Source organism: Oryzias latipes, chromosome 2, assembly GCF_053564925.1.
Source record: "Oryzias latipes strain Hd-rR chromosome 2, Olatipes_Hd-rR_3.1".
Lineage (NCBI taxonomy): Eukaryota > Metazoa > Chordata > Actinopteri > Beloniformes > Adrianichthyidae > Oryzias > Oryzias latipes.
Genome location: NC_136238.1, coordinates 31,013,513 through 31,040,089, shown reverse-complemented (window position 1 = coordinate 31,040,089; position 26,577 = coordinate 31,013,513). Strand labels below are relative to the sequence as shown.

Sequence of the window (26,577 nt, the reverse complement as noted above, 5' to 3'; positions counted from 1 at the left end):
GGCTGGAAGCAGGCAAAGGCAACAACAGCAACACTTCCTCACCTGCACCTGTTGTTGTTTGTGTGTTGATCAACAAACACATGCTGTGAAGAGGAACCTGCAGTGAAGGCAGCCATGTTGGAGCCTCACACATGTTCTCATTAGGATCAAATGAACAAGTGTGTTTGAGACTGAAAGAAAGACTAAAGGACAAAGAAATATGAAGATTCATTAAGGATCAAATCCAGACTTTATTCATGTCTTCAGACAAAAAAGCTGCAGACATTTTACAGACACAATTGAGGTTTTTCAACACTTTTCTGACCAGAAGATGCAGTTCTAGATACAGCCAGAAGGTGTCGCCCTTCTCATTTCTAATCCAAGTTCAAACTACAGACCTGACTGATTTGGTTTGGTTTTTGTTCTTTTAGCCATCATGTATGAAGACATCAGACCTAGAATTACAGAAAAAACATCAAAAATGTTTTACAAACTTATTTTTATAAACTAAAATGTATAATTTCTGTCTATTGGAAGTCATTTGAAGTGAAGCTGTGAAAGTGACCACATTTGTTCAACAACCTCATAGCAACAAGAAACAAAGCAGATTTCTCTCCAAAAAAGTTTTTTTCCTCCGTTTTCCATCCAAACAAAGACAAACAGATGTTCTGTTTGGCAGAAATGTGTTTCCACCCAGAGGAACCTGCAGCAGCTGCTGATCCATCAGAAGATTCTGGACCTGCAGAGACTTCCCACACAGCTGCCTCTGCCTCCAAAGAAGCTGCTGATCTGCATGGAGAGAGAGAGAGCTCCAAGTCTCTGCAACCAAAGCAAAGAAGCAACCAGAGAACAGAAGCACAGAGCTGAAGCAAACATCCCAGAACGTTTGCTTTGGGAGTCCCACCTTCAGTTTGATCCGCTTCAAGACAAAGTCCCACATGAAAGAGATCAAAGTGAGCTAACCAAGCGCTTCATCCAATAGAAGCAGCTCCAAAGCACAAAGACTCCGTCTGGTTGCAGGAACTCTGGGAAAGAAGGAGCAGGAGGAACTCCTGCAGGAATCTCTGCAGGAAACATCAGCTTGGAAAGAAGAGCTGACTCAGCTGAAACATCAGCTAACATGTCAGCAGTCTGTGGCTGAGACCAAGTCAAAACTCCTGCAGCGCTCAGCTGCAGCAAAAAGACACCCAGCAAAGGTATAGAGAGAGAGAGAGAGAGAGAGAGAGGGAGAGAGAGGGAGGGAGAGAGAGAGAGAGAGCTGGAAGCTGCTGTCAGTGCAGAGAAAAGCAGGACAGCTGAAGCTCCCAGACTCTCAGCCCAACAGCTGAAGGAGTCCTCTGGACTCCAAGCTGATCTGCTCCCAATCCAAGAACATGTCCAGAAGGACAAATACTCCTCCCTCCCTCCCACCTCCTGACTGACTGACACCACAGAGGGAGGCAACAGTCCCATGGAGACCAGCTCTGATGGAGAACCACAAGAACCTGGAAGGAGAACGGCAGCAGTGAACGGCAGCAAGAACAGTCCTCCCTTTTGGGGGAGATCTCCTCACTCACAGAGACCCTCAAGAAGAAGGAGGAGGAGGAGAAAATGATGCTTTCAAAGACCTTGATGGACACATTCAATCAGATCAAAGAGGAGATTGAAAACCTGCAGAAACCAAAACCCAAGAAGAAATCTGGGATGCAGAGATTCCTTCAGTTTTTCCAAAGATCTGAAAGACAGAATTGATCCAAACTGGATTGATTTTGGTTCTTTGAGTTTTTCTACATTTGACACAAACCAAAGTGGGAGGAGTCATCTTTGTGAAGTCCATCAGAATCCTAGAAAGAAGTTCTAGATCATATATATCTATACATCCTTGATTGTAAATGATGGATCTAAAGTTGAAAAGAAGTCAAAGTGCTGACTCAGCACAGATCAAAGGAGACACAGATGATTTCCTGGAATGAAGAAAACATCAAACATCATGATGTGATCTGGAACTGAGCTGTTCTTCAGAAGATCCTCCCAAACATGGAAACTGTTGCTGCAACACGTGAAGGTTTGGTTCTGTTGCTAGTGAGATCTGATGGATCAGAACCAGACTTCTGTCAGCTGGAACTGGGGCTTCTTCCAGACCATGTGACCTCATGGACAAAGTTCCAACATGGTTTCAATGAAATGTGGAGGTTTTCCAGGAAACGTTGCTGCAGTTCCTCCGTCTCATCAAATGAGAGATTTCTCTGCACTAAAGAAGAAAATCTTCCAGAACAGCTTCAAGCTGCAGCAAAACTGTTTCCATCATTCTGAGGACATTTCTTTAGGCTTCATGGGAAGAAAACAAACTGATTGAAAAGATGAAAACAGAAACAAAGACGTTTCTAGAAGCTGCAGATGCAGTTACAAAGAACAGCCAGCAAGTGTCTCACTGTGGGAGTCTCTGGAGTTGAAAAATGACTTTCAGCCAAAATTCAGTTATTTTGATGAAAGACAAACAGGAAGATAAATACTTGTTCTTTTAATATTGGATCCAAATGTTTGTATTAAAGAATCTACTGACTGATCAAGGTCAGAGGGCGGAGCTTCATCAGGATGAAGGTGCTGCTTGGATTCTGGCTGGATGTCCGTCTGTTCTCAGTCCCTTCATGGCTGCTGCTTCTCTTCTGCTGATGTTTCTGCAGGATGAAGCTCTGACAAACTGTTGAAGCTGCTGGAAAACACTGAGTCTCTTCTTTGTTTAGCTTCTGACAGTAGAAACATATTTGTCTTTACAGCAGATCTGGTATCATTGTTACACAGCTTAAAATAAATAAATCAGTGCTTATACCCCCCATTCTCTCCACCTTTCTTCCTTTAATCCCCCCCCATATTCTTTCTCTCTCCCTCCCCACACACACTAAATGTAACACATTAATAAAAAAATAATAAAAAACAAAAAGGGGTTTATACAAATTTACACTCTGGTTTTCGAAGATATAGAACTTCCTTTTGTGATAGTAAAACCTGTCCAACGCAGAAAGCCTTCAGCTCTAATCTGTTTACTCAGTTGTTGGACAGAACAAGTAAAGAAAAGAAAAAATTATTCAAATGGTCTCCCCCGCAGAGAGATTGTCATCACAGAAAGGTTCAACATTAGCATGCATGTTTTACCGGTATGTTTTAACGTGCCTGTGCCTTAACACCCGGTGCCCCTTTTTAACTGAGACAGTGCCCTATAACCCAGTGCGCCCTATGGTTGTGAAAATACGGTAAATATGACATAATTTATGTACAATTATTCCAACACATGGTAACACACATAATGTACATCGTCTTAGCAAAAGCTCCAACCATAGTGAATCCATTCAAGATGTAGCACTAATAAATCAAAACAATTCATTTCTATTTGCAGGTACATCTAAAATAATTCATTTTGTGAAAAAGGTTACATATTTTGTCAACAGTAAAATTCATTGCCTAGTATCTTTACACATAGTTTGAAATGTATTGATCCTTTAGTTTTTTACCTTTTGATAATTGTGGCTTGACAAGTAGAAAACCTAAAAAAAACAGTCCTAGAAAGTTAGAATATCATGCTTCAACAATCAAAGTCTTTAGAAAACTTAATTTCTACACATTCTACACTCACTTGTGCCACCCTGTAATGATGTTACTGGATCAATGTGGATGCCATAATCCTGTGGATCTGTGTACTTGTAATGAAAGCGTAGATAACTGTGGAGTTCATTGGAACATTGGGGTTTGACCTCAAGAGTTTTAAACATTAAAAATGTATTTTAAAATATTCGTATTACCTGAGACACAGAACTTTTCCCCCTGTAAATGAAATCTTCAGCTGTGGTGCAAAGAGGTCGGCCTCAGATGTTATGGCCGTGGCCGTATCCAGTTTTGTTTGTTCTGAGTATTGTGTATTATTTTCTATCAAAGTGGGACTTCATTGTTTTGTTGTGTGTATTTTGTATCAGTATCAGAGTGGGAATTTGTTATGCTGGTCTTATTTATTACTTTTTTTTACATTCTTTACAGGCAAAAGGCGTACCTCCTGTATGAGTTCTCATGTGTGCTTGGAGGCTAGATCCATGACGAAAACTTTTATCACATTCTATACAAGGAAATGGCTTCTCTCCTGTATGAGTTCTCATGTGGGTTTTGAGAGTAGATAAATCACTAAAACATTTATCACATTCTTTACAAGAAAAGGGCTTTTCACCTGTATGAATTCTCATGTGTCTTTGAAAATTACATATACGACTAAAACTTGCATCACATTCTTTACAAGAAAAAGGCTTTTCTCCTGTGTGAGTTCTCATGTGTGTTTTGAGATGAGATATTTGATTAAAACTTGTATCACACTCTTTACAAGAAAAAGGCTTTTCTCCTGTGTGAATTCTCATGTGCGTTTTAAAATTAGACACATCACTAAAACGTGTACCACATTCTTTACAAGCAAAAGGATTCTCCCCTGTATGAATTCTCATGTGTCTTTTGAGATTAGATAAATGACGAAAACTTGTATCACATTCTTTACAAGCAAACAACCTCTCTCCTGTATGAGTTCTTATGTGTGCTTGGAGGCTAGATACATGACAAAAACTTTTATCACATTCTGTACAAGTAAAAGGCTTCTCCCCTGTATGAATTCTCATGTGCGTTTTGAGACTAGATGCGTCAGTAAGACATTTATCACATTCTTTACAAGAAAAGGGCTTCTCTCCTGTGTGAGTTTTCATGTGTCTTTGAAAATTATACATACGACTAAAACTTTTATCACATTCTTTGCAAGAAAATCGCTTACCTTCTGCATGGATTCTGATGTGAATTCTGAACAGAGATATGTTACAAAAGTTTTTACCACATTCTTTACAGATATAAAATATTTCATCAGGCCTAGTTCCCACGTCAGAGAGCTTACCAATTATTTTTGAGCTTTCACCAGACTTAAAAATGGGAAGTTTCTTGTCTTTTGGAGATTGTTTCTGTATCTTAACCAAAGTTGCCTTCTTGAGACTTTTTCTAACATCAGAGTCACACTGACCCTCCGACATGTGAGAACTGTCCACATTTTGGACATGCCCTCTGCCTCTTCTCTTCCTCTGATCTCTGTTCTGTGGGTCGGTCTCTCCATCTGTAGTTGATATTGATTCTTCATGTTGGTTTCCTTCTTTATCCCGACTATCAGTTACATTAAAGCTCTGCTGATTGTTTGGATCTGCTTCACTTTTTTCATTTTCTTCATAAGTAGGAATCTCCATCAAGGTATCAGTCTCTTGCTTCAGATCAAGCTGCTCTTCATCCTGATTGATGAAGAGCTCATCTGGCTCCTCTTTTATCTGTGATGGCTCTGGTACCCCCTGTTCAATTTGTGGAAGTTCTGGTTCCTCCCGTTCCACTCTGAAGTTCCTTTGGTGGTTGCAGAAATCCTTCTCTTCATTCATCCAATGCTGTGGGAGGACTGCAAAAAACGAAAGAAGAAGCCCTTTTATATGTTTTGAGGACTTTGTATATTGGTAAGCACCAATAAAAATTTGAATAGTCTCAGTCAGACTATGCATAATTTAAAACTCTAGTTTAAAAACCAAATCCATTTATGTTGATTTATGTTGATGTAACTTGTTTCAGTACCGGTGGAGGTGCCTACAAATGCTCAGGGGCCTGCGACTAATGATGATGTCACTCAATTTCATAGGCTATACGTTGGTCTGATGACATGTAAGATAGCAATTGGTCTGGACTGATGACATGTAAGACAGTGATTGGTCTGGACAAATTACGGTACAATTGTTTACACAACAATACAGTTCCTGGTGAAAAGCTCCCCGTGGGAGCTAATAAAGTTATTAGTAGTAAATTTGTTTACATGCCAATACAGTTCTTCATTAGAAACTTGTTTACACGCTAATACAGTTCTTTGTGAGAGCTAAAAAGGTTCTTCGTGAGAAACATGGATGACTTCTACATCAAATTTTCCCAGCCTCCGTTAAAAAATCCTACTAGAAGAAAGTGTACTATTCAAAGGCCAACAAATATCAAAAGTAAGTACCAATGTGGCTTGATGTGTGTGAGACTTCTACTCAATTCATGTTTGTAACTTGTAGATGCCACTGTTTTGAAGATGAATTCATTACCAATCTAATTATTATGTCATGGTTTGAGTTTGTTTTGTCTTGGTTTTTGCTTTAGTTCTTGTTCTGTCTTGTTTGGTTCTGTTCCCTGTTTTATTTTGAAAGGGTTCCTGTCTTGTCATGTCTTGAGTTGTACTTCCTTTGGTCTCCATCTGCCCTGATTATGTTCACCTGTGTCTTGTCTGCACTGTCTGTATATAAGTCTTGTCTCTGCCTTCCTCTTGTGCTGGTCCATTAACTTCTGCTCATGTTGTTAATGTCTTCGTGTCTTAGCGCCCTTGTTTCTTGTCCCTCGCCACGCCACAGTAAGTTTTTGTTTAGTTTTGTCATCCTGCTCGGCAGCGCTTTTGTTTGCACTAAAACATCTTGCCCTGAAACCGTTTGCCTCCCGCCTCTGCGTCTGGGTCCTACCGGCTCTCGAGCCTCCCTCACATGACATATTAGTCATTACAGAGATAATAAAATAATGTTTGCTTTTCCTGGTGAATTACATGAGCAGTTGTATTACAACTGTCAGGGCAACCTATGCTTGGTCATGTTTCAAACGCAGGTTTGCGACATTTTGGTTTTAATTTAAATGAGCAGATCAGTTCAGTGGTGAGATCCAGCTTCTTTCAGTTAAGGCAGTTGGCTAAAATCAAATTTTATTTTATCAAGAAAGCACTTTGAGACCGTAATAAGGTAGAGTGATCCCTCAATATAATGCGGTTTACTTTTCATGGTTTTGCTAATTCACAGATTTGCATTGTGCATTGTGTTCTGCATTCTGATTGGCTAAAAAGTCACTCCGCTTCTTCTCTACCTGTGCGTCAAAAACGTTGCAGTTTAATATGTACACTTACGTAAAACAGCATGCCAAATTAACATTACGTATGTGCAAATCATCTTGCAATTTGGAGTTTCTCTAAAACCCATAGAAAAAAGAGCGACAACAACTGCTAATCACTATGTTCTTCTCCTGAACAAACACACCTGAACCGCGGGATTCAAAAGAAGAAAACACTGCAGAGCGGAGTCAGGATGCAGCGGCTCAGTCTGAAGAGCAGTGAAATACACCTGAGTCACTATTTGTCCGACTGTACTTTGTATTTTTTTCATAGTCATTTTAAATTTTCTCCCGTTAAATCAATTACTCGGGTTGCGGTGGGCAAGGCTAATCTCCGCGATTTGAAGCCTTCTGTTTACATTGATGTTTTACATTAAAAACTAGCTACTAACCATCTAACTAATGAACTAACTATATAAGTTTTGTAGAATCAGTACGTGTATGTGTGTCAACCTCCACGTCTGTGGCAGTAGACTCATACCAGTTCCAGACAACCGATAATTTTATTCCTTTCTTGGGAACAAACTTCCCACTCTCACCGGTAGCCATGCTGTTGCTTGCTGTTTCAAGTGTGCTATGATGTTGTTGTTTGTCGCTTGCCATACTGCCGTGAGAAACTAACGCTACGGAAGCTCTGGGGAGCAAAAAATGCGCAATTACACAAAAACTCGATTTAGTAATTTTTTTAAATCGGCCGTAACAAAAAAATTCAAATTAATTCATTCAATCGATTTTTCGCCCAGGCCTACCGGTATGTTTTTCCTTAACAGCCCTGTTACTACCATTTTGCTGCCGTGTTACTGCCACAGGCACTGTTAGGTTTGCCTCCAAAGCCTCCTGGAGAGAAACACCATCTGTGCATGACGTAAAACCATGAGACCCACGATTGGAATGAACTGTTTATATGCATCACTATCGAATCAACAATAGGCATAACCCACCTATCTTGATCGGAAAGATATTTTGATCTAAACGAGTCTGATCGGTGCAAAGTATTACGAACGGTCCATTTACATCACACATTTTTCTTCCGATCAGGCGTTTATTCCGATTACTTTTGTACATGTCTTTGGACCGGTCTGATCATTTTTAGCTTCGAGTTTCGGAAAAAATATTTTTCACATTAAAGTGCTTCTACAAGAAATTTAGCCTAAAATTAAAAGATTTGTAGGTTGTTGTCATTTTTTTTGCAGATGACGAAGATTTGGTGAATGAAACTTGATTTGTAAAAGTTGTTTCTCATTTGTAAAAATTCAATAATAGCAACATTCCAGATTTTTTTCTCTTAGAAGAGTACTACAACACTCAACCAAGTCTCACATCAACTTTCAGAACAAAAGGATTATTCATACTTTGTTTTTACATAAATCCTGATTTATTGAATATTTATTATAACAGAGGAACACTGTCTGTGCTAAAGTTTCTTACCAGATGCCTAATTTACCATTAGTCTCCCTTTTACAAGTTTCCTCAAACCAGAAACATCTCCAGGTTGACAACTTTATTTGACTGAATCTTCCTCCTATGTCAAATGTTTGCTGCTGCTTAAAACTTAAGGCACGTACCCACCGGGACGAATTTCGCCTGCGATATTCGCAGACGTTTAACGCCTCGTGACCTAAACAAAGGGCACCGACGCGAAAAAACACCACGCGTCAAAGTGTCACTTTTTAAAAAATGCCTCGGGTTCGTTTTTATTGGTTTGACGCGCCGCGTTGAAAACTATACGACCAATGAGAATGGCGCTTTTGCACACGTGTCTGGAGCTCCTGGAGTTACAGTAAAACACAACTTGGGGGCGCTCAAACATCAAACTGCCTTTCTGAGCACACATACCAGCGAAGAAGATAGACGCCAAGTAACGTCTACACAGCCGCGAAGAAATAATGACGGACATTCTAAAATATCCCCGAACCAAGCACCAGTTGGAGCTACTGGTGCTTGAAATATTCATGTTTTCTTTGTATGATTCTGACAAGCGCATAAATACTGGCTCTCTTCTTCTAAGTGAAAAGCAAATTTAAGAAGCGTAAAGTTGCGCAGCGCCACCTTCTGTACAGGAGTATTTCTGTTTTACATTAAGCGCCATCTAACGTCAGGGAATGAAATTGCATGTTCACTCCACTCATCGTCAGCGAAAATCGCCTGGGTGTGAACACAAAAAACGTGGCGAAAAACGCTGGCGAATAACGCCTGGCGAATATTCGTCCCAGTGTGTACGGGCCTTTAGACTGTAACCACACGCCCAGTTTCATCAAGCAAGTCCTAGTATTTCCTGCCCTTTTTTTCAGTGAAAATCACAAAGATTGTTATTCATCGGGCTGTAACGATTCGTTTTAACAACTCGATTCATATCATAATTTGTTGTTGATGTTATGATTTAAAGCCAATCTTGTTTCATTTTGAAAGATCCAATTCTCTGAACTAACATGGAGCAGTGAATTCTGAGACATGAGGTCATGTGACCGATTTCGGTAAGCTGATTGGCTGCAACCAATGTCCACAAACATACAATCGCAGATGTTGCCTGATGAAATTCTTTCAGAATGTATTTATAAATAATTAATTTATTATTGTTTTATTAATTCTAAAAAAAATCATTTTCATTGTATTTTTACCTTTTAGTTTAACATTTTGAACGACTTCCTAGACATTTTTTTCACTATCAAATCAACCTTTATTTATATAGCACTTTTTCAACAACATATGTCACTCAAAGTGCTGTGCATAAAATACAATAAAATTTAAAAACATGATGACAAGACAAACCGTGCGACAACCCCCCCCCCCGCAAAAACACAGACAGACACACACACACACCATCAATAAATAAATAAATAAATGAATAAATAAATAAATAAAGTGATAAAATGATAGAATGTAGAGACCTGGCTTTGTCCTGAGGTGGGGAAACGATATTGTGGGGACATGTCCACACCAGCGACCCCCCAACTCAAGTTCACGGAGAACACTACCACAGAACCCCCCAGATCCGATCAAAAGAGTCAGACCCAGGAGATCCCACTGCAGCGACCCCGCTCACTGAGAAGGGTCAGTCACCCATGTGGAGGATCCCTCAGAGGAAAACACTGGAGTGTAATAAAATGTAAAAGGAATAAAATTTAAATATATATAAAACATGGACAAAAAACAAATAATTACATAAACTAGGCCTGCACAATATACCGCAAATTTATCGTTATCGCGACATTAAGCTGTGCAATATGCATACCGCAAAAGACGGCAAAAATCGCAATAAATGGTTACCTTTAAATGTGCTAAAACAATCTCATGGCAGCTTAAAATATTGAACAAATGAAATAAATTCCTTTATGCATTTGACCAATCGGAAGGACCCATTTCCTGTGTTCATCAATCAGATGAGCCCTTTGGGGCGGCCGTGGTACAGCGGTAGGGCGGTCGTCCCATGATCATAAGGTTGCAGGTTCGATTCCCGCCTTGCACGCCCATGAGTCAAAGTGTCCTTGGGCAAGACACTGAACCCCACCTTGCCTCTGGTGGTAGGCAGGCGCCTGTGTTTGGCAGCGGAGCCGCCACCAGTGTATGAATGTGTGAGTGAATGTGTGTGTGACTGGGTGAATGGGTCTGTGACTGTAAAGCGCTTTGTCCTTGTAGGAAGAAAGGCGCTATATAAGTATACGCCATTTATGTTTGATGTTTGCCTCCTACGTCGTCGAGGGTCATTTGGAGTATACGGTAATTTTTAAACTGTTGCAGTGAAATGGAAATTATGTTTTTGGTTGTTTTGCTGTTTCTTTATATTAGGGTTGGGCGATGTCCCCTAATTTGGCCGTTGACGATGTCTGCTGTCAACCATCGGGATGGATGACATCGTCGGGGGGGGGGGGGGGGGGGGGGGGTATTTTTTACATTTTTCGTTCTTATATAACTGCTATTCGTTATTTTGCTTTTTTCATTTTATTTCCCAACTAATGGTTAATCCGCGATGATCCAGTATAAACTGAGGGAAGTGACTTTAACAGAAAAAGTAACAAACAAAATAGAAAAGAAGTAGTCCACTCCCGCACTTAGCGGAGTGGACCGGCGGAGTGCGGATTTACAGCTTTGTGTTTGAGCGGAAGGGGGGGGGGGGGGGGGTACATGAGCGGTATGTGTGGGAGATTTAAGACTGCGATCCGTCCCGCACCTCTAGGGGTACAAGCAACCGAACTCAGAACCGGGTCTAAAGTGTGTGTCTGAGCACAGCACGGATCGTCAGCAGACACACAGAGGTTTGAGCATCAAAGCAGAAATGTCGCTCAGTCCTTAGAAAACATTCAAGCAATCACGTGGATTTGTGTTTCCAGTCGTGTCCCGACTAAATAAAGGCTGATGTTATTCACAGGATGCAGCGCCACCCAAAGCTAATATTTTTAGCCCGTGTTAGCATACTCCTAATCCTGGCTCCGTTCAGAAAAAGCACTGACCACACGGATTAAAATTCAAATGATGAGCGAACAGGTGTTTCATAATAACCGTAACATTATTGAAAGCACGTTTAGAAGATCATCTCGTATTTTACCGAGCTGACATGTCAATATATATAGCCGCTCGGCGCTGTTATCGTATTGTATTCAATTCTTACATTCAATAAAGTTTGGAAAAAAAGCCGCTCGGCGGAAGTTGTATTCCTTTTCCGGTTTTCAAACTGCGCATGTGCGAATGATTTATTCCGACCGAAATTGTGACCTTAGTGAACGTTTTTATATTCTGAAAACATTTTTCTGGGCCCATCTACACGGTTGGATTCTAATCCGACCATTGATCCCATCAAGATATTTTGTACATGTAACCGCGGCTTATGGTGTCGACGCGCAACGTGGCGGGGGCGTGGCATCACGATGGTGGTCTCTCCATCGGGATGTCAGTCACCCATCACGATGGACGATGATATCGTCCATCGGCACAACCCTACTTTATATACCGCGAATTTTATTGTTATCGAAATATTAATCACCAATATTGCATATCGCGAGTTTTCCTCATATCGTGCAGCCCTAACATAAACCTTAATAGGCATATGAAATAGTAAGAGCGACTTAAAAATTAATAGAATAAATAAATAAATGTATTTACATACACATATAAAACTAGTTAAAAGGAAGATAAATAAATAATTAAAATATTTAAAAAAATAATAATAATAAATTAAAATAATAATAATAATAAAAAAAATTAAAAAATTAAAAATCCTAAAATTCAACTAAAAGCTAAATTAAAAAGGTAGGTCTTAAGCCTTCCTTTAAAAACATGAACAGTCTCTGCGGCCCTGAGGCTCTCTGGGAGGCTGTTCCACAGGCGAGTTCCGTAAAAACTGAATGAGGCCTCGCCGTACGTTTTTGTTCTAACTTTTGGGATAACCAAAAGTATCAGAGGACCTCAGGGTCCGCGAGGGCTCATACTTTAAAATCATGTCAGATAAATATGAAGGCCCGAGACCATAAAAACATTTGTAAACCAATAAAAGAACTTTAAAATCAATTCTGAATTGCACAGGGAGCCAATGCAGCGATCTTTCATGTGCTTTAACTTTTTTTTTTTTAAGAAAATGTGGTCTGCCACCTGGATTTTTATACTTATTTTTTCTCTACAGTCAGTTTTGTCTGCTCTGAATTGTGTTCTTTATGCTAAATCATTCTATAAACATTATCATGTCATGCTAAATATATCATTGTTTAATTACTCTGCTTCACAGTCTGCTTACTCAGTTGCTTGACAGCAACTGAGTAACTTTAAATTAAACTGGACCATTTTTATTATGCTTTAATTAATTATTATTTGATAATAAGGAAACAAAAATTGATTTGATATCAACTCTAGTTCTTGTAGTTCTTTTGGCTATTTCTGCAATGATACCTCCCTTTCTTGGATCGGACAGTAATGAGAAAGTTCTGACACTAAACTACAACTCTCTTATCATTGATTCTGGTTATATTATTGCTTTGCTTTTCAGGAATATAAAATTAGTGATCAAGTAAAATAAAATCACTTTATCTGAAATGTCTTTACCCCATTGGGAAATCTTTATTTAAGCCCGTTGCAGTGACATCAATCCAATGTTGAATTTTTGGTCACGTACCAACTACGTGTAGTTGAAGCTGCGGGTTCCAGCTGCTACCCAGCAGTCTGCGCTGACGACAGAGCTCCTCCTCGTTCTGGACGATGGTTCCTTCAGCAGCAGAAAGTTGTTCTCTGACAGAACCTTCCTGAGGTTCTGAAGACATGGTTCCTGCTCCGATCTTCAGCTCCAACTCCCACAAACACCGCCGTCCTCTTCACTGCAGCTCCGATCGATCATCTGCTAGTCTCACAATCACAGAAATCCACGTTGTCTTTCCGTTCAACACTTCTTCACTCATTTACGACACTTTGGAAAATGCTGAGAGTTCCCACACGAACCACGTATCGTCCTTTCTGTCCAAAAACCTCACAAACGTCCCAACAAAACACCACCGACCTCTCAACACAAGCTAACGCTGCTAGCCTGCTAACAAGCTAACGCTGCTAGCGCCTTGTGCTGTTTACTTCCGGGTCACGTACAGATCTTTTTTTTTAAAAGAAACGTATAAACTGCTTAACTGAACCTCATTATGGTTCAAAAGGCTTTTAATGTTTTTAAACAGTTTTAATTCTGGATATAATAAAGAAAAAGAAAATCAAAATAGAAAAAAAGGTATCGAGGAAACTTTTTGAGAGCTGTTGTGACGTCATTACACTGTGTCTCATTCAAATGTTTTTTTTTTTTTTTTTTTTTAAATAAACTTTATTGCACATTATGTCAATTTACAAAGATGTACTTTTAGGTATGCAATAAAAACACAACTGCAAATATCAAATACACAACTGTAACAAACAGAAGAACAAGAATAGAGAGAAATAAGCCAGGGGGTTAAACTCTACGAGAAAATACTGAAACTATCACATACAGACAATGTTCTGATTGCTTTTTGCTTATCAGAATTTCGAATACTGTTGATATACTGATTTAATTCAGAAAGGAATACAGTGAAACAAGGCTTTCTACCAGAAAATTTACATTTATGAACATGGAATTTAGCCAAAATTAGTAAAAGATTTAAAAGAAAAGCAGAGTCCTTTTGCATATTGTTTGATATTAGACCCAACAAAACATCTTTCCAAGATAAGACAAAACAAGAATGAATTTTATCATTAATAAAATCACATATCTTCTGCCAAAATACCTTCACTTTGGGACAATGCCAAAAAAGATGGATAACTGTTTCAGGGGAATTACAACCAAAACTACAGAGTGTGTCAATGTTTAATTTAAATCTGTTTTGAATAAACATTTTAGCTGGGTAAATTCTATGGATAAGCTTAAAAGAAACTTCTTTAACCTTATTAGTGATTAAAAATTTATTGGGTATTTGCCAAACCTCCTTCCATGCGATGTCTTCAACAAACATGTTCCAATAAGACATGCTATGAGGTAGTGAAACAACGTTCATTTGAAATAATGTTCGTATTGCTTTGTTGTTTTATCCTGGGATAACCGGTCAGACATATTTTCCCCACAGGAGTATTTATGGGAGAGAGTAGAAAAGGCTCCTCAATATTAACTCTGTGTTGGAATTTCAACAGCATGCAGACACCAGAAGGAATAGCTCCAAACACTCTAGCGTATTCTAAAGGTGGAACAGGGAAGTTAAATTTAGATAGAAATTCCTCATAAGTTAAAAGTAAGCCCTGGTTGTTAAATAATTGATACACAAAAATAATCTTATTTCGAAACCAATGTTCTATGAAGAGTGATTTACGTTTATATAAAATGTCCCTGTTATTCCAGATAGAATATTTGTGAGGTGAAAAGTTGTGTTTGTATACAAGGGACCATGAAATGAAGGCTTGGCGGTAAAATGCAGATAATTTTAGTGGGATTTTACATACATCATAATTACACATGAGAAAGAAATCAACACCACCAACTTTAGATAAAAGATGAAGAGGTATAGTGTTCCAAATGGAGCTGGGATTCCTAAAAAGTTGTTTCAGCCAATTAATTTTAAATGTGTTATTCAAGGTAGAAAAATCGAGAAAATTGAGGCCACCTTTGTCATAGGAGTTCATGAGAACATTTTTTTTTAAGTAATGGGTTCTATTTTTCCAGATGAAATTAAAAAGCATTTTGTCAATTTCTTTGATAATTTTATCATCAACATGTAAAGCCAAAGCTGCGTATGTTAAGCGGGAAATACCTTCTGCTTTGCTGAGTAAAATCCTTCCTCTCAAAGATAAATCTCTGGAGAGCCACTGATTCAATTTCCTTTGAGTTTTTTCTATTATTGGGTTAAAATTTAGGGAGCTTCTTGCATGTTGGTCTTTTGTTATTAAAATACCTAAATATTTCACTTCAGATTTAACTGGAAGATTATACAAAGTAGTAGCAGCACATTCTTTAATTGACATTAATTCACATTTATTCACATTCAGAAAAAGACCTGCCGCCTTTGAAAATGTCCCAATAACGTCAAAAGCAACAGGAATTTGCTTTTCATTTTTTAGAAAAAGTGTAGTGTCATCTGCAAGTTGAGTAATAATTAGTTCTTTGTCAATGAGATTGATGCCTTCAACTGCACTGGATTTAATGTGATCTGTTAACAGTTGAGAAACTAAAAGGAAAAGATACGGAGAAACAGGACAACCTTGCCTAATTCCTCTCTCTAGATTAAATCTGGGAGAGGTGCCACCTGCTAATTTAATAGAGCTGTTACAGTTTTTGTATAATGTAACAATAGCTGAATAAAAGTATTCTCCAAAACCAAATTTTTTAAGACAATGCAAAATGAATTTATGTTCTACGGTATCAAATGCTTTGTAAAAATCCAAAAATAAAATAAAACCGTTACCATTTATTTTTTTATTTTTTTTTTTTTTTTTATTTTTATTTTTTTATTTTTATTTTTTTTTTTTTTTTAACTTGTCCTGTCCAACAGCTAGGCAGACAGATGAGAGCTGAGGGCCTCTTGGGTTGGACATATTTTACTTTAACAAGAGGGGTTATTAATCTTCAGACAAACCAAAGGTATGTCTGAATAAACCCCTTTTGTAATTGAGGCCAAACTTTATTAATTTCAAACATGTCTGAAAATCTTTGGTGTTGGACCGGACGGAAAAGGAAAGAGGGGAAGAAGAAAGAGGGACGTTAGAGAGAGGGGGGGTAGGGGGTGATAATAGGAGGGGAAGGGGGATAAGACCATGAAGCAGCATAAAGCAACAAGTTTACTGGTTGTTAATCATTATGGTAAGGTTCAAATGTAAAAAAAAAACAAAAAAAAGGGCGGAGCCTGTCCACACACACACTCAAATGTTATAAACACACTTGTTAGTTGCAAAAATGTCCACCTGTCGACATGTACACAAAACAGATAGTGTTCACACGCATACTTATGCCTTAAAACCAACTAGTGTGAAATATTTCAGTCATTCAGTCTGTTGAGCTAACACCTGTGCTCAGGTGAGTGTTTATGTTCTTCTAAAATGGATGGTGGAACGTGAAAAGAAGGAGGGAGAGTGCCCAGCCATCCCCACCCCAAGACCCCCACCGCACCAGCAGCGGCAGCCGGACTCCCCCCAACACCACACGGGAACCGGCAGGGAACAACCGCCGCCCGGGCGACCAAGCCCGCCACCCAGGCCAGGGCCAGCAGGGCCGCCGCAAGGCCCCCAGAGCCAGAGAGCAGGGAGGCACGGAGGGAAAGAGGGCGCCGCCCCAGCCCAACCAGGAGAGCAGCCCCCCCGCCGCGCCGGGAGAACCCAACGCAGGGCCCCACCGGAGAAGGACGCCCACAGCCCCAGACGAGCACCCCACCACCACCCAGGAGTTCCGGGCATCCCCCCGCCCCAACCCCAGGTACGGGCCAGGACCCCCCAAGGGAGACCCACTCCGCACTCCAGGCAGCCATTTATAATGTCTGGATGATCAAGAATGTCCAAAACTAGCCTGATATTATTCATTATATGTCTTCCTGACATAAAGCCAGACTGGGTCTCATCAATTACTGAGTCCAGTGTCAATTTTAGTCTCTTAGCCAAGATTGTTGCGAAGATCTTATAATCATTGTTTAGTAGCGATATTGGACGCCAGTTATCTAAGAACAATGGGTCTTTTCCAGATTTCGGAATTAATGTCATCAAGCCTTGAGTCAATGTCGTAGGAAGAAGTTCTTTATCTATACTTTCTAAAAACATTTGATGTAAAAAGGGAGACAGATCCTCAGCAAAACATTTATAAAACTCTGAAGTCAGCCCATCTGTCCCTGGTGATTTATTGGTTTTAAGTTGTTCTATGGCCTTTTGCACTTCCTCAAGTGTTATCATGCTTTCACATTGCTCCTTTTCACTTTCAGTGATGGTTTTGACTGTTAACGAATCTATGAAGGCATCTGTTGAAACTTGACAAAATTTAGAGCTATAAAGTTTCTGGTAAAAATCACAACAATAGTTAGAAATGACTTTATGGTCTTCTGAAATAGTTCCATCTATATTAATTTTGTGAATGCTACTACCTTTAGAATGGTGTCTCTCCAGATTAAAGAAGTAATGTGAATTTTGTTCACCATTTTCAAGCCATCTTGATCGAGATCTCACAAAAGCTCCCTTGGCTTTTTGAAGATAGAAATGATCCAGTTCAGTTTGAAGGTTAGAGAGTTGAAGTTTATCTTCATCTGATAGTGTGTCAGCTGCATTTTGACACAAGTGAGTTATTTTTGAAATGACATTAGCTTCATGTGCTCTTCTACTTTTAGCTTTATCACTACTTACTTTTCTGAGATATTTACTTATTTCAAATTTAAAAAGCTCCCAGTATACACCATATTTCTTTTCTATATTAGCTTTACACCAAAAATGTGCTATTTCTCTTTTGATTTGTTTTTTAACAGAGTCATCCAGTAAAATAGAGCTATTAAGTTTCCAATAAGCTGAATGAGTGGCATAAGACTTAGAGGTGGTAAACTTTATCTTAATAACTATGGCTTTGTGGTCTGTAAGAGGGGTGGGGCTAATGTTTACATCAATCTGATCTATGGCAACACTTTTTGAGATCAACCAAAAGTCAATTCTGGACTGACTTGTACCCGTTTTGTTACTCCATGTAAAGCATTTGACATCAGGGTTTTTCCTTCTCCATATATCATGGAGGTCAAATTTCTCCATAAAATTCTTTAGCTTGGTGTTGCTTCCATCCGGCCCACGAGGAGGCCACCTATCTGCATTATTATCTGGGACATTATTGAAGTCACCCCCCAACAGTATGATAGCGTTTGGAAATTTTTCTAACCATTTCAACAATATGTTTTCTATAGAGAAAAGAAGTTGTTCATTTTCTTTGACAGTGTTGTATCCATAAATATTGGCTGAAATAACAATATTATCATCACATTGTAGTATTTGGCAAATATAATGACCTGATGGATCACTTTCAGTAAGTAAAATATCCCCACTAAACCTATTTTTTAGAGTTGTTACCCCGGCCGATCGCTCTGTACCGTGTGAAAACCATAAAGAATTACCCCATTGACACTTCCAGAATTTGGCATCATCAGATATTGAATGAGACTCCTGTAAAAAACAGAGATCTGAATGAAACTGCTTAGCAAAAAGAAATAAAGCTTTGCGTTTAACATTGTTGCGTAGCCCCCTGGCATTAAGAGAAACAAAAGATAGAGTAAACAGATTAACTAGAACAATAAACAACACACAGAAAAAAGATTTTGTTTTATAAAAACTATAAAGTTATTTAACAAACAGTGCAATATCGAGAACAGCACCAAAATAAAATCTTAGCAGCTTTAGTACGGAAAAGAGTACTTTTTTTTTTCTTTTTAACCTCTACCCTCCTTCCCTTTCTGCCCCCTTTCCCCCTCCCTTTGCACCCCACCCCCCCAAAAAAACCCAACTCAGATATAGAATTGAAAAGGGATTCGAGAGGGGGGAAAGTTCCTGAGAATGCAGAGGAGAACAAACTGGACTCCTCACATGGTTGGGAAAACAAAGAAAAAAAGAAAAAAAAAAATCAAAAAAAGTCTCGTATTTATTTATTTTTCCTTTTCTATTTTCATGGCTGAACTTCTGACCCATTAATAAATCCACGGCCTACCACGAAGTAAGCCGCCTTTCCCTCCTCGCGTGCTTTCTTGATTTTCGGCCACAGCTTCTGCCGATTCTCCCTGTCCTCCTTTGTTAGGTCCTCGTTGAAGCGCAGGCCTTTGGCTTGGAGAAACCCGTTCTTCTTGGCCGCTCTCCAAACCTCCTCCTTCAGACGCCGGGAGATGAATCTGATCAGAACCCCTCGAGGCCTCGGGTCCTCCTGGCGTTTCTGCAACCCGGGCCAAGCATCTCGATGTAAATTCCTCATTTTTTTCCACACGTTTTTCCATGACCTCAACTTTGTCATTTATGAGTTTAATTTCGGAACGGACAGTTTCAACCATTTTTTCAAGAGCATCGCTTCTTGAGTTGATTAGTTCGGCGAGCATATTGACTGCTTCATCTGACTTCATGGACCAGGGCATAGTAGGCTTTTTAGCAAGAGGAGGCTTACTTGGGGTCACTGGGAGTGAAGGAAATTCCTCCTCCGAAGTCACGGGAATGTCCATGCTGCTGCCGGAGTAGTCGTGCTCGTCGGCTAACAACAAGCTAGCGGAGCTGTGTTTGTCTTTAGAAGATTCGCTTCTTTTAGGAGGTTTGGGCATTTTGAATGGTGGGAATTTGTAAAAAGTATCCAAAAAGTACAATCCACAACGTTCACCGATCGTTTTCAAGAAAAAGCAAAATGTTGCTGCTTCAAAAAAGCTCAATAAAAAAGTTAGGTGCTCGGAGCTCGATAAAAACAAACCGGTCACGCCGCCATCTTGCCGGCCCCCGTCTCATTCAAATGTTCAGGGGGGTATTCCAGGAAGCATGTTTAAACTAGCCTGACTTTAACCCTGAACTCTGGCTGAAATCCGCCTGAACTTGCTTACTCTCGGTATGTCGATTCCATAAGACCGGATATGAGTTGGCGTAATTACGCTCGACTTGGTAACCCTGGGTTAAAGCACGGTACATAAAGACATTCTCAATAGATTGCCGATTTCTGGAGTCACCATGGAAACGCGTGGAGAAAAAAAAGAAAGCGCGACACTTGAGACGGAAGTGAGACGGAGTCGGAGATTTTAATTACGGCGGATAAAAATTATAAGTCCATCAAAAAAGTAACACGGCTGAAAAATCATTTAAATTTAAATTTATTCAAACTCAATAATTGTTTATACAACTCGAATTTACGTATTTATCTAACTAAATGTCACATTACTCCATCAATCTTTTTTCCATCTTAATTACTTATATTTCTTGAACTTTCATATGTCTAAGTTTGAGCCGGTAGATATGCTCATTTTTATAACGATAAAAAGGACGGATAAAAATGCACGGAGTGCAAAAACTCATTACAAAACAATGCATCTCTATCATAACATCTACATCTCGTAGGGGTGCTATATAAACTCATCATGCTCTCCTTTACTCTCACTCATGGTGCAGAGACGTAAGCATAGTAGGACAAAATAGCTCGGCAAAACAAGGTGAAACACAGTAAAACAGCTATACAACTAAACACATTTTGTAAAAATACCCACACTTAAACCCAAATCCGTCCAGACAGGCAAAGGGAATGATATCCCACAATCCCTTGCGGTGCCGATCTAACGGCAGCATCAAAGTTACACCTACTTAATAGAATTAATTTGAACGATAGGAAAATAATTGTCCGAAAACTACGTTTTATTTTTAAGGTGACCTAACAAAAAAAATGATTTATCTTAACTGAAGCAAATAATTAAGTTAGATCAAAGTAAAAAAGTTTATCTTTCCAACATCCATATGTGGTCTTATCACCGTCTCATGGTGGAAAAAGCATTATCTGAGCTTTTTCATCCACTAAATCATCTTCAAATGGACACGCCATGCTGCTTCACCTCTCTGTAAACAAACTAACCTTCAACTAAACCTGCTCCGGACCAGGTTATGTTCAGAGCATGAATTCCATGGTAACTTGTCCTACCCTGATATATACCTCCATTTCTGGAACCGAAAGCTGAGGTTATCAACTTCCTTAGCCTCAAACTTATCGTGGGAGCTAGCATAACCTGCTTCCTGGAATACTCCGCTGGGGGGTATTCCAGGAAGCATGTTTAAACTAGCCTGACTTTAAGCCTGAACTCTGGCTGAAATCCGCCTGAACTTGCTTACTCGGGGTATGTCGGTTCCAAAAGACCGGATATGAGTTGGCGTAATTACGCTCGACTTGGTAACCCTGGGTTAAGGGGCGTGCACAGCAGGTACATAAAGACATTCTCAATGGATCACCGATTTCTGGAGTCACAATGGAAACCCATGGTGAAAAAAAAGAAAACGCTGTACTTCAGTGAGACGGAGTCTGAGGTTTTAATGACAGCGTATGAAGATTACACGACCATCAAAAAAGTAACACGGCTGTTTCATCAAAAAAAAAAGAGTTTCTGCATGTAGAAAAAGAGCAGACAAATTAAACGCACGAGTTTCTGATCTTATTTCCATTTACCTTGTGACGCACATACATATATAACTTATCCAATTTTGCCAACTTAAACAAATTACTTCTATTGGTAACAAATAATTTAGTTAAATTTATTCAACCTAATTTCTTACGTCTATAAAACTCAATAATTGTTTATACAACTCAAATTTACGTATTTTTCTAACTAAATGTCATATTACTCCAATTGAATTAATATTTTTTTCCATCTTAATTAATTACATTTCTTGAACTCTCAAATGCCTAAGTTTGAGCCGGCAGATATGCTCATTTTTATAACAATAAAAAAGATGGGGGGAATAATGCACGGAGTGCAAAAATTCGTTAAAGAATTTACCATGATTGTCATTAAATAGTAAAGCCGTAGGGGTGCTATATAAACTCATCATCCTCTCCTTTACTCTCACTCATGGTGCAGAGACGTAAGCTCAGTACGGCTAAATAACTCGGTGAAGCATGGCAAAACACAGTAAAACAGCTAAACAACTAAACACATTTGGTCAAAAACCCACACTTAAACCCAAATCCGTCCAGACAGGGAAAGGGAATGATATCCCACAATCCTTTGCGGTGCCGCTCTAACAGCAGCACCAAAGTTACACCTACTTAATTGAATTAATTTGAATGAAAGTAAAATAACTGTCTGAAAACTACGTGTTATTTTTAAACCGACTTACATAAAAAATGATTTATTCTAACTGAAACAAATAACTAAGTTAGATCAAAGTAAAAAAGTTTATCTTTCCAACATCCATATGTGGTCTTATCACCCTCTCATGGTGGAAAAAGTATTATCTGAGCTTCTTCATCCACTAAATCATCTTCAAATGGACACGTCATGCTGCTTCACCTCTCTGTAAACGAAACTAACCTTCTGCGGGGAATCAGTTCAATTGTGGGACGCTTCCAAATTAAGAGGCTAGGTGGGGACAAGGGCGGTGGTTTGAATCTACTTTATAAAACCTTTTTATAAGTCAGTCATAAGGTGACATTATATAACCTACATTTTAATAAAGGTATAAAAAATATATTCTGCTTTTTTGGGTTAATTTTGAGTGAAATGCCCGGGGAGTAATTCAGGGTAGAACCGCCACTGCTCATGAGATCATGACGTTTATTGTATATTCAAACTTTATTAACAAATTAAAAACTGAAAAGTTGCCAGTGTAAAATTATTATTAATGTGATCCAAGTGAGTTTCAGCTGGAATGATCCAAGTTTCCAAAAGCTTCACTCTGGATCTCATTCTAGAGAGAGATGAACTAAAAAGAGCTGCTGCTCATTTGATTGTTGCTGCTTTATTTTCTACCAACATTTGGATCCAATATTAGAAGAACAAGGATTTGTCTTCCTGTTTGTCTTTCATCCAAATGACTGAATTTCACCAAAGAAAAGTCATTTTTCAACTCCAGTGACTCCCACAGTGAGACACCTGCTGGCTGCTCTTTGTAACTGCAGCTTCTAGAAACGTCTTTGTTTCTGTTATCATCTTTTCAAACAGTTTGTTTTCTTCACATGAAGCCTAAAGAAATGTCCTCAGAATGATGGAAACAGTTTTTCTGCAGCTTGAAGCTGTTCTGGAAGATTTTCTTCTTTAGTGCAGAGAAATCTCTCATTTGATGAGACGGAGGAACTGCAGCAACGTTTCCTGGAAAACCTCCACATTTCATTGAAACCATGTTGGAACTTTGTCCATGAGGTCACATGGTCTGGAAGAAGCCCCAGTTCCAGCTGACAGAAGTCTGGTTCTGATCCATCAGATCTCACTAGCAACAGAACCAAAGCTTCACGTGTTGCAGCAACAGTTTCCATGTTTGGGAGGATCTTCTGAAGAACAGCTCAGTTCCAGATCACATCATGATGTTTGATGTTTTCTTCATTCCAGGAAATCATCTGTGTCTCCTTTGATCTGTGCTGAGTCAGCACTTTGACTTCTTTTCAACTTTAGATCCATCATTTACAATCAAGGATTTATTGATAAATATGATTTATTGACAGAAAATAAAGAGTAAATGTATTTATCATCCAGCAGTGATGGTGGTGTTTGTAAGTCTTTTATTTTGAAATTACTCAAGGATGATCATCATGGTGGGATTTCTAGATCTGCATGAACTCATCCTGAATCCAAAAGACACTGGAGCATCAAAGAATCCAACCCATCTCTGCCAACATGAGGCTCTTACTTTGAAAAGTCTCAGACTTCCTGCAGGGAAACAGGCTTTCTGCTGCTGCACTGACAGATGTGCACGAGCTTGAAAGAGCTTCCTGACTGAGGAGCTGCAGTTTTTCTCCTGCGAGCAGCAGCTGACTTCAGCGTCGTCATGGGAACACAGTCTGCTGCTGCTTCTGGAAACGTCTTCAAGGCTGTGGTGGGACTTGTTGGTCTGGAGGACAGATTCTCGGAGCAAATGCTGCTTCAGCTTCAAGCTTCAGCTCTTTTCTTCTGGCAGAGCTTAGAAGAAATGGAAACCTCCTTTGTTCTGACTGTTTGCTCCAAATCCCAGATTCAGGAATTCCTCCAAGAAGTTCAGCTCAGAGATCATCAGCAGAGAAAAGCCTGAAGTTCTGATGGAAAATGACAACAGAACATGATCAATATTATTGATCCACATGGAATCCAGAAGAAACTCTGAGGTGAAGACATGAAGACACAAGCTTCAGAGATATGAGGAGAAGTCAGAGTGGATTCATTCTGGACTTTCTTCTCACATCTTCTCTTCAGAACATCTTTGTCTTTGATCCTTCAAATCTTCTGAAATCTGATCATCCATGGATTGTTTTTGTGGGATCAGATCCAGAGTTGCTGAAAGTTCTGCTGCCCTCTGCTGGTCAAAGTGTCCAAAAAGCAGAGAGGAGATTCCCTGGGATTCATTGGAGTCCAGATTCTCCTGGATGTGAACAGTCTCTGCTTCTGGAACAGAAGAGTCCTTCTCAGAGCAGCATTGAGGATCTGTTCTGTCCGGCTGAGAGCGCTCCCTGCTGGTAGGAGACAGAACCACATCAGCTGCTTTTCTTTGGCCGTTCAGAAACAGTCTGGAGACTCTAAAAAACCTCCACTTCCTGAAGCAAACGGATGCAGAGCATCATGTTTGATCCTCTTCCTTCAGAAACGGCTCCATTGTTCCATCGCTCAGCAGTTTGACTAAAGCAGCTGAGAGTCTTGATGCAAACAGACCTCAGCAGCTCATCCAGAACGCCATGACAGAAGCACATGCAGCAGCACGTGCACGCTCCCAGAGAACAGCAGCTGATCCAAGTCCTGACTTTGAGGTCAGACCTTTCTGTTCTGCTTGGACCACACTTCAACATGAACTTCATTTCCCATCATTCCATCTGTCAGGAGAGAACAGCTGCAATCAGCTTCCTTCAGGAATGACTGCAGGTAGAAGGATCTTTCATTCTTCAGCACCACCAGGACCCACATCCAGCCCATCAACAGCCAGAACATCAGTGACATCAGCGTCTGATCTTCATCACATCATCATCATCAAAGGACCACCTCTACGTTTTTACAATCTGATGGATTTCAGTCTTTCTGCAGCTTCTCATCAACTGGATTGTCAAATATTTTCATTTCCTGTTTTCTGTTTTAAATGTTGAAGAAAAATCTTTTCAGTTTTAAAAAGATGAGACTAATAAAGTTCTTGGAAAGAGGCTGTCTGCTGCAGGACCTGTGCAGGTGCATTGTGGGTAATAATGCTCTGTTTGGGATATTTGCTGGATTCTGGATGTTGACAGTTGTGTTGGTCTTGATTGTTACCGTTGTGGTTTGGATGTTTGTTGTTATTTGTAGCACAGCTGAGTAGGTTCTTCATAGACAACATGTTGCTCTGCCAATGTGCCTTTGGGCCAACTTGATTGGGCTGTTTGGAAGAATAATGAGGATAAATGAGAACCTCCATCAGATCATGTTTCTGCTGTTTTTCAGAACTGCATCTGAACCTGAAAGCTGTCTGTCATATTTATGCAGCCTCTTTCAATAGAAACTGATCAAAACTGCAGATTCTATGGATTTCTTCATCAGATTTATGTCTACTTCATTCTATCTTTCAGTCACAAACACACTGGTCATATTTTAGCTTTTCTATTCATACCATTAAACCTGGTAATGCTTCAGTCTCCATCTAATGTCAAAATATAAGCAAGATTCAAGTCATTTTATACTCACCAGGGGCAGGAGGGGGTTGGTTTGGGGACCATAGGGTTTCCTCTCTGCTCTTTGCAGATGATGTTGTCCTGTTGTCTTCATCGAGCCTGGACCTCCAGCGTGCATTGGGCTGGTTTGCTACAGAGTGTAAAGCGGCTAGGATGAGGGTGAGCACCGCTTAATCTGAGGCCAGTGTTCTTGACCGGAGAAAGGTAGTTTGCCATCTCTCGGTGGGTGGAGGTTCCTGCCCTGGGTGGAGGAGTTTAAACATCTTGTGGTCTTGTTCAGGAGTGAGGGAAGACCGAATCATGAGATTGACAGGCGGATTGGAGCTGCTTCCGACGTTGTGCCATCGCTTTAACAGTCTGTTAAGAGCTGAGCCAAATAGCAAAACTCTCAATTTACCTGTCGATCTTTGTTCCAACACTCACCTATGGTCATGAGCTATGGGTCATGACTGAAAAAACAAGGTCCAGAATACAAGCGGCTGAAATGAGCTTCCTCCATAGGGTGGCTAGGCACTCCCTTAGAGATAGGGTGAGAAACTCTGTCACCCATGGAGAGCTTGGAGTGGAACCGCTTCTCCTCCACATCGAAAAGAGCTAGTTGAGGTGGCACAGGCATCTAGTCTGAATGTCTCCTGGACGCCTCCTTGGGGAGGTGTTCCAGGCATGTCCAACTGAGCGGAGGCCCCGGGGCAGGCCCAAGATACTACGAGACTACGACTCTCGGCTGGCCTGGGAACGCCTAGGGTTCCCCCCAGAGGAACTGGAGGAAGTGCAAGGGAAGTCTGGGCATCTTTACTTAGACTGCTGACTAGAGCTGTGACGGTGTTGGATTTTTGATCAATGCGGTGATGAACCACCAGGGGGCGCGGTGTCGCGGTTAACCGCATACATACCATTACAACGTACTATTCTTTATT

General features: G+C 39.9%; 3 protein-coding genes across 5 annotated transcripts in view; 1 reads left to right on the top strand and 2 right to left on the bottom strand.

The window, feature by feature from the left end:
- The window catches only part of LOC144981346 (uncharacterized), a 676,107-nt gene that overhangs the window by 456,046 nt on the left and 193,484 nt on the right, over positions 1-26,577 (bottom strand). The window lies entirely within an intron of this gene.
- The window catches only part of LOC144986685 (NACHT, LRR and PYD domains-containing protein 12-like), a 151,411-nt gene that overhangs the window by 61,570 nt on the left and 63,264 nt on the right, over positions 1-26,577 (top strand). The window lies entirely within an intron of this gene.
- Positions 211-13,476, bottom strand: LOC144987559 (uncharacterized). Of its 3 annotated transcripts, none has more exons than XR_013651382.1 (3): positions 13,010-13,466; positions 2,522-5,413; positions 211-768 (listed from the first exon to the last, which is right to left on the bottom strand). XR_013651382.1 is itself a non-coding variant. In XM_078936937.1 (3 exons), the coding sequence occupies exons 2-3, from the start codon at positions 13,152-13,154 to the stop codon at positions 3,963-3,965; spliced, it is 1,596 nt and encodes a 531-aa protein (XP_078793063.1). In that variant the 5' UTR covers positions 13,155-13,231; positions 13,330-13,476; the 3' UTR covers positions 211-3,962. The 3 variants fall into 3 exon arrangements, 2 of the variants coding, with proteins under 2 accessions (XP_078793063.1, XP_078793062.1); XM_078936937.1 differs by having other exon boundaries at positions 211-5,413; positions 13,010-13,231; positions 13,330-13,476; XM_078936936.1 differs by having other exon boundaries at positions 211-5,413.

Excerpts from the sequence above, each read along its gene's own strand:
- LOC144987559 (XM_078936937.1), bottom strand. The coding sequence starts at position 13,154 with ATGTCTTCAGAACCTCAGGAAGGTTCTGTCAGAGAACAACTTTCTGCT. Across the intron at positions 5,414-13,009 it reads GCTTCAACTACACGTAGTTG|TCCTCCCACAGCATTGGATG; the intron begins GTACGTGACCAA and ends CGTTTTTTGCAG.